The 12,974-nt window shown below is 43.6% G+C and overlaps 1 protein-coding gene across 6 annotated transcripts in view; it reads right to left on the bottom strand.

Moving 5' to 3' along the window:
- The window catches only part of MCF2L (MCF.2 cell line derived transforming sequence like), a 345,945-nt gene that overhangs the window by 175,123 nt on the left and 157,848 nt on the right, over nt 1–12,974 (bottom strand). The window contains exon 1 of one of the 6 annotated variants that reach the window (XM_040425201.1): nt 8,083–8,174. The exons of 4 other annotated variants lie outside the window; for them this stretch is intronic. In XM_040425201.1, coding sequence (XP_040281135.1) covers nt 8,083–8,170 — 88 coding nt within the window. In that variant the 5' untranslated portion in view covers nt 8,171–8,174. Of the gene's footprint in view, nt 1–424; nt 481–8,082; nt 8,175–12,974 lie in introns of those variants that run through there. One more of the 6 variants, XM_040425203.1, reaches the window with a different exon arrangement.

The following is a 12,974-nucleotide window of genomic DNA, read 5'->3' on the forward strand; positions in this document are numbered from 1 at the left end:
ATGGACATCACATGTGCTCAACAGTACACCTAAATCAGCTGTTGATTGACAGCACTGACGTGTTCAGGGCCGTCCACAGCCTACAAAAGACAAAACTTTACTCTTAGGCCTCATGCACACGGCCGTTGTTTGGGTCCGCATCCGATGTTTTGGCGGCTCGGATGCGGACCTATTCACTTCAATGGGGCCGCAAAAGATGCGGACAGCAGTCAGTGTGCGGTCTGCTTCCGTTGCTCCGTTCCGTGGCCCCGCATAAAAATAGAACATGTCCTATTCTTGTCCGTTTTGCGGACAAGAATAGGCATTTCTACAACGGGCCTCCCCTTCCTTTCTGCAAATTGCGGAAGCACACGGCTTACGTTTTTTGCGGATCCGCAGTTTGCGGTCTGCAAAAAACGGAACGGTCGTGTGCATTCAGCCTTACCTGCATTGTATCAGCACCACACCGAGCTGCATCATACCACCATGAGCAATTATAGCAGTAAAGTCAGAGAGAACGAACATCTGCATTTATCCCATCTAGCGAAATCTGCTGAATGTCACAAGTTAGAAACCTCCCTTAGAATTGAATGTACGGTATATCACATGACATCGAGCCGCCCAACTTCCTTGACAGTTTCAACAGAACTAAAGAGTAAAATCTGAGAAACTCAGCATTCACTAAGACATACAGGGGCTGGTTTATTAAGTGAGGAAAACTTCACACTTGCGTTTGATTCCAGCAGGCACTTCCGTTGCCTGAACTGCCTGCCTGATCAGGCAAACTGTATGCAAACGCATGATGATCAGTCTGAAAAATGCCTGATCAGTCCGAAAAATGCATTGCAATACCGGATCAGTTTTTCCAGTGTCATCAGGCAAAACTGATCCGGTATTCATTTTTTTCACATTTTTAAAGGTCTGTGCATGCGCAGACCAGAATACCGGATGCGTCAATGTGGCAATTTGAATGCACTAATACATTCCTATGGAAAAAAATGCATTCAGGCAAGTCTCCAGTTTTTTTGGCCAGAGATAAAACTGTAGCATGCTGCGGTTTTAGGCTAGTTTCACACTTGCGGCAGGACGGATCCGACATGCTGTTCACCATGTCGGATCCGTCCTGCGGCTATTTCGCCGTGCCCCCGGGTCGCCGCTCCGTCCCCATTGACTATAATGGGGTCGGGGGCGGAGCTCCGGCGCAGCACGGCGGTGCACGGCTTAAGGCCGCCGGACTAAAATTACTGCATGTCAGGTTTTTTAGTCCGGCGGCTTTCTCCGTGCACCGCCGTGCTGCGCCGGAGCTCCGCCCCCGTCCCCATTATAGTCAATGAGGACGGAGCGGCGGCCCGGGGGCATGGCGAAACAGCCGCAGGAAGGATCCGACATGGTGAACAGCATGTGCGGGTGCGTTGCGGGAACACCCGCGATTTTTCCACGAGTGCCAAACATTGTAATGCGTTTTGCACTCGCGTGAGAAAAATCGCGCGTGTTCCGTACCCAAACCCGAACTTCTTCACAGAAGTTCGGGCTTGGGATAGGTGTTCTGTAGATTGTATTTTTTTCCCTTATAACATGGTTATAAGGGAAAATAATAGCATTCTGAATACAGAATGCATAGTAAAACATCGCTGGAGGGGTTAAAAAAAATAAAAAAATAATTTAACTCACCTTAGTCCACTTGATCGCGATGCCCGGCATCTCCTTCTGTCTTCATCTGATCTCTGTGCAGCAACAGGACCTTTGGTGACGTCATTCCGGTCATCACATGATCCATCACCCTGGTAAAAGATCATGTGATGGATCATATGATGATCGGAGTGACGTCACCAAAGGTCCTTTACCTGTAAAATGCTCACCACAGGTCCTGTTCAGCAAAGGAGACAGAAGGAGATGCCAGGCCGCGATCAAGTGGACTAAGGTGAGTTAAATTATTATTATTATTATTTTTTTAACCCCTCCAGCGATGTTTTACTATGCATTCTGTATTCAGAATGCTATTATTTTCCCTTATAACCATGTTATAAGGGAAAATAATAATGATCGGGTCTCCATCCCGATAGTCTCCTAGCAACCGTGCGTGAAAATCGCACCGCATCCGCACTTGCTTGCGGATGCTTGCGATTTTCACGCAACCCCATTCATTTCTATGGGGCCTGCGTTACGTGAAAAACGCACAAAGAGGAGCATGCTGCGATTTTCACGCAACGCACAAGTGATGCGTGAAAATCACCGCTCATGTGAACAGCCCCATAGAAATGAATGGGTCGGTATTCAGTGCGGGTGCAATGCATTCACCTCTCGCATCGCATCTGCGCGGAATACTCGCTCGTGTGAAAGGGGCCTTAAAGGGGTTTTCCAAGTGTTCCCGTTCACTTCAATGAGGCTGGGCTGCACCTAGGTCATGTGACCAATGAAAGTAACGTGGCCTAGGAAAAGCTGGAGAAGGCTGCGGCGCTAATGAGAGTGCCCCTGCCTTCTCAAATAGATGATCATCAGGAGTCCTGGGTGTCAGGTCCCCACCGATCAGATACTGATGACCTATCCAGAGGAAAACCAACATTTGGAAAAACCCTATCCTAAAACATATCCATGTGTTGAAAGGAACTAGTCTGTGCACCAAATTTATGAAAGTCTTGCATGGCTCTTGTTAAATTAGGTGCAGTTCCATTCTACTATATTCCCCCGCCTTCACAGTTATGGCAGGTCAGGAGTGGAGTCACCTTGGGCCAAATTTTTATGACTTTTCCAAAAGTCGCAGTTGACAAATATGGTGGTAAAACACTTTGCTACATTGGCAGGCCCACAAAACAGCTGGATGTTAAAAAACAGATGTACTAGACGTACATTGGCATAAAGCATGCCAGCCATGGGGTGGTATGAAAAAAAGAGGACGCTGTCTAACAAGTCTAGTGAGCTGCATCAAGTTCCCATTTCACATGGCACATATGGAGCATGAAAAGCATTGGGACGCCTCTCTGTTTTGGACTTCAGGTAGACATTTCCCATATGCTCAAAGTAAATAGGTGGCACTGGAGACCTACCTGCCCATTGCCCTACGCCTGTTTCAAGAGTTGTGAGAGATCCTTTTTATAGTATTTTCACACACTGAGGTACAATTTTTTGCCCAGCAGCTTGTACAGATGAATCATACTGAAAGTGGGCAGGAGGACTAGGATACCTGCACACGTTGCGGATCACACGTGGTTTTTCTGTCCAGATTTTTACATGGAAAAACAGCAGTGTAAAGCCTCATTCTCACGTCTGTGTTAAAATCCGTGAGCAGGTGGTCAGTGATGCATCCGTGAAGCTGTCCGTGAAGGATCCGTGTGTCCGTTTTTAGCTTCCGTGATGCATCCGTGTTTCACTGACATTGAACAGCTGAAAAATTATTTTCAAAGCATCTCTTCTTAATGATCCGCGAAATACGGATGCAACACGGATGGCATTTGTGGTTTTCACTGACCCATAGACTACAATGGACGTGATGGATCCGTCACCATGGACAAAATAGAGCATGCATCCGTGCTAAAAACACTGACCCACAGACCGTGCTAAAAACACTGATGTCTGAATACACACATTAAAGTGAATGGGGACGTGTGCTGTCCGTGGAGAACATGTATAGAACATGTCCGTGAAACACTGACGTGTGAATGAGGCATAATACAGTAACTGCCTAATGTTCACTTTGGGGGTTTTTTATGTGGAAATTGGCCTGCCATGTGGAGTTAGAATTCCCCAGCTTGTCAATTGTTTGTGCGGATTTTGCATTGCAAAGGGTGAGATTGGTGGTAAAATACTGTCAAAACCTGCAAGCATCACGTGTTTTTTAGTGTAGATTTGGTGCATAAATGCAGAGAAATCCGAACAAAAATCTGCACGGATCTTCTGTTTCCGAACCCGCACCCGTGTGCAGGCACCCTTAGGATTACGCAAATTTTTTCAGTGCGGATTTCGTGTAGAAAAAACGCAGCGTAATACAATACCAGCAAAGTGAAACATATTAGATAAACCTCATGTACGCTTTGCTTTTTTTTGGCATGTGTGGAAATCCTGCTGTGCGGATTTTCTAATCTGTAGCATGTCAATTGTTATTACATTTTTCTTGTGCGGATTTCACCCTTTTTAATGCAGAAAATCTACATCACATCCACACCAAAAATTGCAGAAAAAAACACCCCAAACACAATAAATAGTTGGGATTTATGTGCAATTTTGCTTTAGATTTCATGCGGATTTTCTGCACCTAAATCTGCACCGTGCGCAAGTACCCTTAGAATGCCCTCATACGCTGCAGTTCCATTCATCCCAATGGGGTTTGTAAAAATCCATGCACTTCCCGCTAAAGCAACCACATTCAGATGATTAGTACTGATTTTCAGTCGCAGACATTTCCTGCAAGAAATCTGCCGCCACGTGAAAGCACCCGAATTCTCTCTACCAAGAGAGGAATTTTTGAAGGCAGTTTGCCCCAAATGTATCAAACCATTCCCTCTTTGCCACCCACTTTGCAAAAGTTTTGAGAGCAGCACAAAAATATATTTTAATAAAATGCCGTGCAGCGGACAGGGTTTCATTATTTCCCCCATGTGTTTTTAATGATCAAGCTGCCCGGCCCAAACCTGCGTCCCACAACCACTGCAGCCGCACTGGTCAATACCGCTACGTGTATGGTCACTCATGCAGGTTGCTTTCACTATGTGAAAATCATAGTATGTAGAAATAGTAGTACACTATTCTCTTCTACCTAGAAATGAGATTTCACCCGTCATCCTGCAGTAGGAAAGGAGACTTCGACTAAAGTCATATTCCTATGCTGCCTTGGTATCTAGTGCAATATCTCACGGCAAACATCAGGATATTTGCATGTGGCTCTTGAAAATGCTCCAAGTTGATAAACATGGTACAGCCAGTGTTCTAATGGTGAGATAATGTCTTGTGGGTGTGAAGACAGGAAGGGAATTTACTATAAATATCATTTTATTTATTCTTCGAGTCATTTTCTAGGTGTCTCCTAATTTATGATTACACACCTTTTAGCAGTGACCTTTCTACATCACATTACATTTCTTCTAACAGTCAATTATCTATTCGACACATTAATCCAGTAAAAGCCTAAGAGATTAAAGATAACCATTCGAGGTCTAGGAAATTAGATATTGCTAAAAATCTGCAGTTCATTTTAACACGTAATCGGATGGTTTTACTTGCATTTTTTGCAAATGTGTGAATGGGAAAACATCAGGATAGGACATCAATATGACGTTAGTGGGGGGTTCGACTCCCAGGACCCTGCCAATCAACTGTTGGTGGAAGCCATGGAGCTCACCAGAGCTCCAGTGAGCGTTGTGGCCTCCTCACAGCTCACCACGTACAGTGCTATCCTCGATATTGCAGCCTGAATGGGACTGAGCTGCACATAAGCCACATGATCAATCTACGATGACATCACCGGCCTAGGCACTGATCGGCAGAGTCCTCCGACACCCCAAACTGATATTGATGATAGGTCATCAATATGACATTTCCAGATAACCCCTTTAAACCAGCGCAATGCCTTGTAGGGCTCACTCTGCTGAATGTAATAGAACCTTTCAAGTAAAGATTTGTTGCTTCATTCTGAATAAAAAAAACTTTTAATCCATATGCAAAAGATACATTCAGTGCACCGAAGGTGGGCCTACACTACTCTGTGCACCCTTTGTTGCTCCTGCTTCCTCTTGATTGACATAGCCGGGTTTCTGCATAGTTATCTTGCCTGGACCTGTCAATGAGGAGAGCCATGCTGGATCTTCCTTCCCTTGATTGACAGGGCGAGGCATCGTCAGCATCCTCTGCCCAGTCTTGTAATCCTGTGCAGACCATTCCACCATTGGGGCAGTAGATATGCTTCTGCTTGCAGTGCAGATAACTACTGTGCATGCGCTGATGTTGGCATGTACAGTGCAGGAGTACAGGAGCTCAGGTGTATTGAAGGGCTATAGCCCATCTATTGGTGCACTTAACAGTTAATTTGCATAACTATTAAAATAAAGATTTCTCATTAACTGATCTGTATGACAAAAGTACACTTAATAGCAGGATCAACTCTACCGGACTTAATACATTGTTTAATAGGGTTGATCCTGCTGATATATACGCTTTAAACCCTCATACTATAGTAGATCTCACAAATGATTCAATCAATACAACAACAAAAAAAACTAAGGACAGAGAATTCACAATAAGGCCTCTTGCACGCAAACGTTTTTTTGCGTTCCGTTTTTTTGCGTTCCGTATACGGACCGTATACAGAACCATTCATTTCAATGGATTCACAAAAAAAAGCGGAAGGTACTCCGTATGCCTTCCGTTTCCGTATTTCCATTTTTCCATTCTGTTCAAAGATAGAACCTGTCCTATTATTGTCCGCATAACGGACAAGGATAGTACTGTTCAGGGGCCAGCTGTTCCGTTCCGCAAAAAAAACGGAATGCACACGGCGTCATCCATATTTTTGGCGGATCCAATTTTTTTTGCGGACCGCAAAATACTGAAAAAGACATACGGTCGTGTGCAAGAGACCTAACAGAATTGTAAAAGGTAGTGAATGAAAACAGTAAAAAGCAAAACCAACCACTGACCGTTTCAGAAAAGGAATCAAAAGTATACAAACCGGTTATACCAACTTTTACAATTGTGTTCAGTGAATAGAGCCTGCCGCTATATGGCTCATCTTTTTATACAAATTGCTTCATATGTACAGCACAGATATATGGAGACATGATGCAATAAAGGATACACATAAGACATAAAATGAAAAAGAGGAAAGAGTCCACATAAACACCCAGGCGCAGACTTACAGCGAGTCTTCTGTGGATCACTCGAACTCTGACGGATGAGTATGCTAGGATTTGTCTCAGGTGAAAAAACCTGTTTCATAACCTTTTTGTCAATTTCCAGGAACTTCACAGTCCAGAAGCTTTCACAGACCGATGCTCACACAGGTAGCACAAGCAGCAATAGATCTTGAGTACTGTTGGCAGAAGTGATGTGGCAGTACGTAGTGATGTCACTCGCGGCCAGGATACTAAACGGGTCACTAGCTTAGAGCTGGGCATATGCATACTTCATCTTGGCAAACTGCGTAAAGCTCACTTGTGTTTTCCGTGTTGAAGGATGGTACAGTGGCGAGCAGTGAGGCGTGGTGGAAAGTCTCTATGCAGGTTATATCATGGCCATTGATGAGGATTATTAAAAGTAGGGATTCCTCCTCCCCTGCTTGACTATCCCCAAGCAATCAGGAGATTAGTTGTGTAAAAGATGTCAAAGCTCCCTCGCCAGGGAGAATTAAAGGGCATTTTTTTAATGCTCTGCTCAGTCTCCTGCTTCTGATCTACTGAACTTCAAAAACATTCTATCATTCATCAAACGTTTTTCCTGTATTAGGAGATCCCAGATTAAAGGAATTTCACTCAATTGTAAACTGGTCACATCCATAACATTTTTTGTCTGCATATCTTGCAGGCTTTAACATAAAACCTTGCGAAAATAAACTATACAGAGAGGATCTGGCAGACTATGGTCGAGTACCGCCAATGTAACTGATCTTTATTATATCTATCTTTACCAGGCCGGACTGGAAACTTAAAGTGGACCTGGAAAAAATAATAAAAGTGGCCCTGTTTTGTAGTCAGGTCCAAATTGATGGAAAGCAGAGCCAGCAATACCATATCATGGCACATTATACCATCCCAACAGAGCCAAATACCACTGTCCATCACAAAATACTGCCAGCAGCACAAAATACATCCCAAAAAAACTTCCACTGGCCGGCAGTGAGGAGGACTCAGCCGGCCCCCTGGGCACGGCCCACCGGGAGATTTCCCTGATCTTTACCATCCAGGTTTAACATACCTCTGGGTATTAGCTAGCTTCTTTATGCCAAGTGCACCAGCCAAATTGACCATTGGCTTGCATGGAGGATGTTTTCTAAAGTAAATACAGTATAAAATATTTTTGGATAGTGCAGTGATATACTACATTCTGCCCCATGTCTACATAAAAAGCCAAACAGAACCCTGCATCTACCGACTGTATTTCTCAATGTGTTGTACTTACGCTGCACGGCACGGTCTATGGCTATGCACATCTCAGACAGCCAATGATAGCTTTCCATTTCTTCAGCTGTGATCTTTACGTGATCCATTATGTCTCCAGCGTCATGTCAGATTCAGGATCCCTCGGCATCTTGTGCCTTTGCTCCCTCACACGGCTTTCTATACCAATTATACAAACACACACCCGCTTGTCATGTGAACTTTGCACCTCAAACAGAACAGGTTGAAACCATCTGTCTTCTGAAATTCACTTTTTGCTCTAGCAACTTTGTTTCCCACTGTAATTATCCTGTAAATAGCCTTTCCCGCCCCTCTATTATTTACTTACAGTAGGTGTGTGCCGAGAAAAGCTACTGAAGCATCAGGACTTCGGTGAAGAACTGGTGGAAAGCTCAATACTGTAGTCTCCTATCAGCCATGAAGATCAAGTTTATGTCTAAAACCTGCTCGACAAGCCTTTTAACCTGTTTTGGTCAGCTGTCAACCCTACGTCGAAGAAGAGACGGTCTACGTCTACCCACAAATCAAAATTGGCTAACCATGCCGTGTTGAGCTGTTCGATCTGCACTGTACAGCTGTTAACAGCACCAACATAGAAGATGAACAATTTCAACTTCTGAAATAAGAATACTCTCATTCTGAATGATTTCATTATAATCCTACAATCTTAAACCGTTTTCTAAACAGTGCATGAACAGTACAGCATATCTAATGCTCAGTCCATGATACTGTATGTAAATTATAATAAGGTCCTCTCCATGGCAGCATGGAAATGGCTTGATACTCGACGACGGTTAAAGACTCTGGACACCTTTGCACAGATTTGTTTTTAAATCATCCACTTGCTTCCTAAATGCTAAATTATGCAACTACCTAACTAGTCTTCTTTACAAATTACCTAGTGCATAAACACCAACTCATTATATTACTTGTGCCTACATAGCTATTTTAACCCCAATTCCCCCAAAAAAGTTGGGACACTGTGTAAAATGTACATAAATGTAAATAAAAACTAATTTCCTAGACTGATACTTTAGTCACAGTAGCTCATAGAACACATATCAGATGTTGAAAGTGAGACATTTTACCATTTCATGAAAAAAACTTGACTCATTTAGAACGTGATGGCAGCAACGCATCTCAAAACAGTTGGCACAGGGGCACCAAAAGGTTGGAAAATAAGTGGTACTAATAAAAAACTGGTGGAGGGGCAAACTGCTACTAAGTCACATGACTGGGTATAAAAGGAGTCTGTTAGATCTTTTTCACACGAGCGAGTTTTCCGCACGGGTGTGATGCGCGACATGAACGCATAGCACCCGCACTGAATCCTGACCCATTCATTTCAATGGTTCTGTGTACATGAGCGTTTTTTTTTCACGCATCAGTTCTTATTTGCATGAAAATCGCAGCATGTTCTATATTCTGCGTTTTTCCTTAAGCTCTGGCCCCATAGAAGTGAATAGGGCTAAAGTGAAAAACGCATTGCATGAGGATGCAGTCCGGGTGCAACGCGTTTTTCACTGATGGTTGCTAAGAAATGTTGTTTACAAGCCTTCAGGGTTTTTTTTTTTCACGCACGTGAAAAATGCCTCAAAAGCGATTGCACCTGCGCGGAAAAAAACTAAAACACTGAACGCAAATGCAGACAAAACTGACTGAACTTGCTTGCGAAATGGTGCGAGTTTCACTGAATGCATCCTGAGCCAATCCGTATCGTTCGTGTGAAAGAGGCCTTAGAGAGGCAGAGTCTCTCAAGCAAAGATGAGCAGAAGTTCACCATTCTGCAAATAACTATCTAAAAATTGCGAAACAATTCCATAAAAATATTCCTCAACGCAAAATTTTGAATATCCCACCATCTACAGTACATAATATCAAAAGATAAAGACAATCCGGAGAAATCCATATGTGTAAGGGACAAGGCCGAAAGTCAATATTGGATGCTGGTGATCTACCGACCCTCAGGCAACACTGCACCAAAAACAGGCAAAATTCTGTACGGGAAATCATTGCATGGGCTCAGGAGACTTCCATAAACCACAGTCTGTGAACACTGTTTGCCATGCAATCCACAAATTTAAGTTAAAGCTGTATCACACAAAGAAGAAGCCGTGTGTCAACACAATCCAGAAATGCCACCATCTTCTTAGGGCCAAAGTTATTAAAATGGACTGAGGCAAAATGGAAAACTGTTCTGTGGTCAGGTGAATTGTACCCTATGGAGATGTACTGTATATGAACACTGTGCAGGATAAGTTACCTGTGCTGCTTCTACATTGTTGTCTCCCATTTGCGGAATCATTCAGAAAAAAGCCCTGGACGGTGGCAAATCTCAAAAGTGAAAGTATGTCAAGTCACACTTGATGAATGATGGCCTGCAGGCTCAAACTTCCCATCTTCCTGGACGTTTTGGGTTCATCAGGTATGACATTACACAGGGCTTATTGTGATACTTATTTTAACCTTTAAGCCGGGTCTTGCTCTAGGTGATTAAAAAGAAGAATATGCATGTGGATTTACTGTACAATAACAGGGACAACATTAAGAGGCAAACAATAACCACATCGGAGCTCCAGAGACCCCAACGTAGGAGCGGTAACAAAGGTACCAAAGGTGCAAAGGTACCGTCCTGCATAGTATTTGATACATATCTCTATGGTGTCCCATATAGCGGATTGTTGGATCAGTATTAGTAGCAAATCTTCTGAAACTGGTCAAGCTCTTTTGTTTCTGGCCTTTCTCTCTGCTCTCCCCCTCCCTTGTGTGCAGATTAGGGGGGAGAGACTTATAAGAGTGGAGAAGGGGTAAAGTATCCATGGAAGGCAGCTCACACAAGCTGTAGATAGGGAGGACTACACACACTGCAGTTGGGAGGGGGAAGACTGCAACATCCTGGACACACAGATCCAGCATGTATTACTAGGAGGGAAAGGTTGGAAACAGAACATCAGGGTGATATGAAAATGATCGAAAGGGTGAAGCTTGAAGACTAAAACTTAGGGCAACTTTTTTTTTTCCATTCAAGGTAACCCTCAATTGGCTGCCGTTTGGCTAGTGATGTTCCTGTTAGAAAAGTATAGAACAGTGCAGGAATATGTAGGAGACCATATTGTATTACAAGGGCACACATGCTAGCATATTTGTATTGGATTTTGGCACTGCTATGCTATTAGGAGTATTTTATAAGCACATTTATGTGGCTGGCACACTATTTTGGGTAGCATTGCGTTGCAGACTCACTGGTAAGGTAAATTCAAGTCTTGATGTTATAACTCTGCTGGCACTACCTGTGAGGCCTGGGACATATCAGCCAGTCTTGAGTGGGACTCGCAGACTCCTCCCTCCTCCCATCGCAAGCATGGCTACATGCTGGAGGTAACTGGTGAGTTGTTTGTGAGTCGGCCTTATGCTCCTGTAATTTGCCCACTGGCTCCTGGTATCGCCCATACGGCTCAGGTAGGAGAGTGTTAGGTCCCGGGCTACTTGAGAAACCTTGGCGTGGTGCCGGGCTTAGACATGTTCTACACCGTAGAACATGTTTTGTTGACTAATCTCTCAATTTTAAAATCAGTTTGAGGGTTTAGTGAGACTACAGAGTGCACCTGTCCTTGTTATTGTTTTGTTATATTGTTATATTAATTATGACATCCGCACTTGTTACCTTGTGTAGGATGTCTATTGTGGTACTTGTGGTTCGCCGCGGGCATCCTCCACCGTATGCATTTTGCTGGGGATTGCCATTAGCAACGGGCCACAAGTGCAGGATTTGCTCCCCTATATATATGCACAACTGCATGTGGGTTCGAGCACCTCCTGCTAATGCCAACCTGTCTTCTTAGTTTGCACTACTGTTTAATCTAAAGGTCTTCTTAGGCTCGATGCAATGTGACACCATTTTGTCAGTACCATGTGGTCATAATGTTAGCCACCCCTCACACAAGAGGGCACTCCTAAAGCTAGACTTCAAGGGTCACATTTCTACACTGACCGCTGCTATTTAGACACTGGTGAATTGTCACAGTTGCCTGCAGGGGCATGAGTGTTTGGGTGTGCACTATTCTGAAACCGATTTACAAATTTGCATGGTTTACTTGTAATACATATGTTGTTCAAACGTTCCTCCAGCAGTAACCACACAATAGGACATGGGAGGCTGCATCTTCCAAAGAGTTTATATCAATGTCCATGCTAAGAGCAAGGAGCAACTTGCTTAGACGGAATGCTTTCTGAGGCCTAGTTCGCACTTCAATGATTTGGTCAGTGTGTGATCAAATTTCCATCAGTGATTGTGAGCCAAAATGTTTTTTAACCAAGCAGCACCTGGTTTTAACTTACAATCACTTATGGAAATCATAGACCACACCAACTCACAGAAGTTTTAACTACACCTAGGGTCGCATTAACACAGTCGGTGTTTGATTAGTGTTTCATCAGTGGTTGTGGCGAAACCCAGGAATGGAACCTACACAGAGATAAGTTATAATGGAAAGATTTCTTCTGTGTTCTTGACCCACTCCTGGTTTTGACTCACAATCACTGATGAAAATCACTGACCAAATCAATGACGGTTGAACTAGGCCTAAGAAAGTCTACCTTTCGAGCTGCTTGCACTCTGCTCACCATACCCTCAATAAATAAAACTGATTTATTCAGAAACAATTGGCAATACAATGTAGAAACTTTGAGGTTGTGGCTAGAGATGAGCGAATCGAAGTTGACAAAGTGGAATTCTATCCGAATTTCAGGAAAAATTTGATTCGCACCGAATCTGAATTTACTCATACTTCGTGTTAATGAATCGCATTTTTTCCTAAAATGGCTGCTGCACATGTTAGGACATGGAGCAAGGAACTCTGGGAATGAAGGATCACTCACAATGTCATGCATGCA

The sequence above is a fragment of the Bufo bufo genome, chromosome 3, assembly GCF_905171765.1.
Source record: "Bufo bufo chromosome 3, aBufBuf1.1, whole genome shotgun sequence".
NCBI lineage: Eukaryota > Metazoa > Chordata > Amphibia > Anura > Bufonidae > Bufo > Bufo bufo.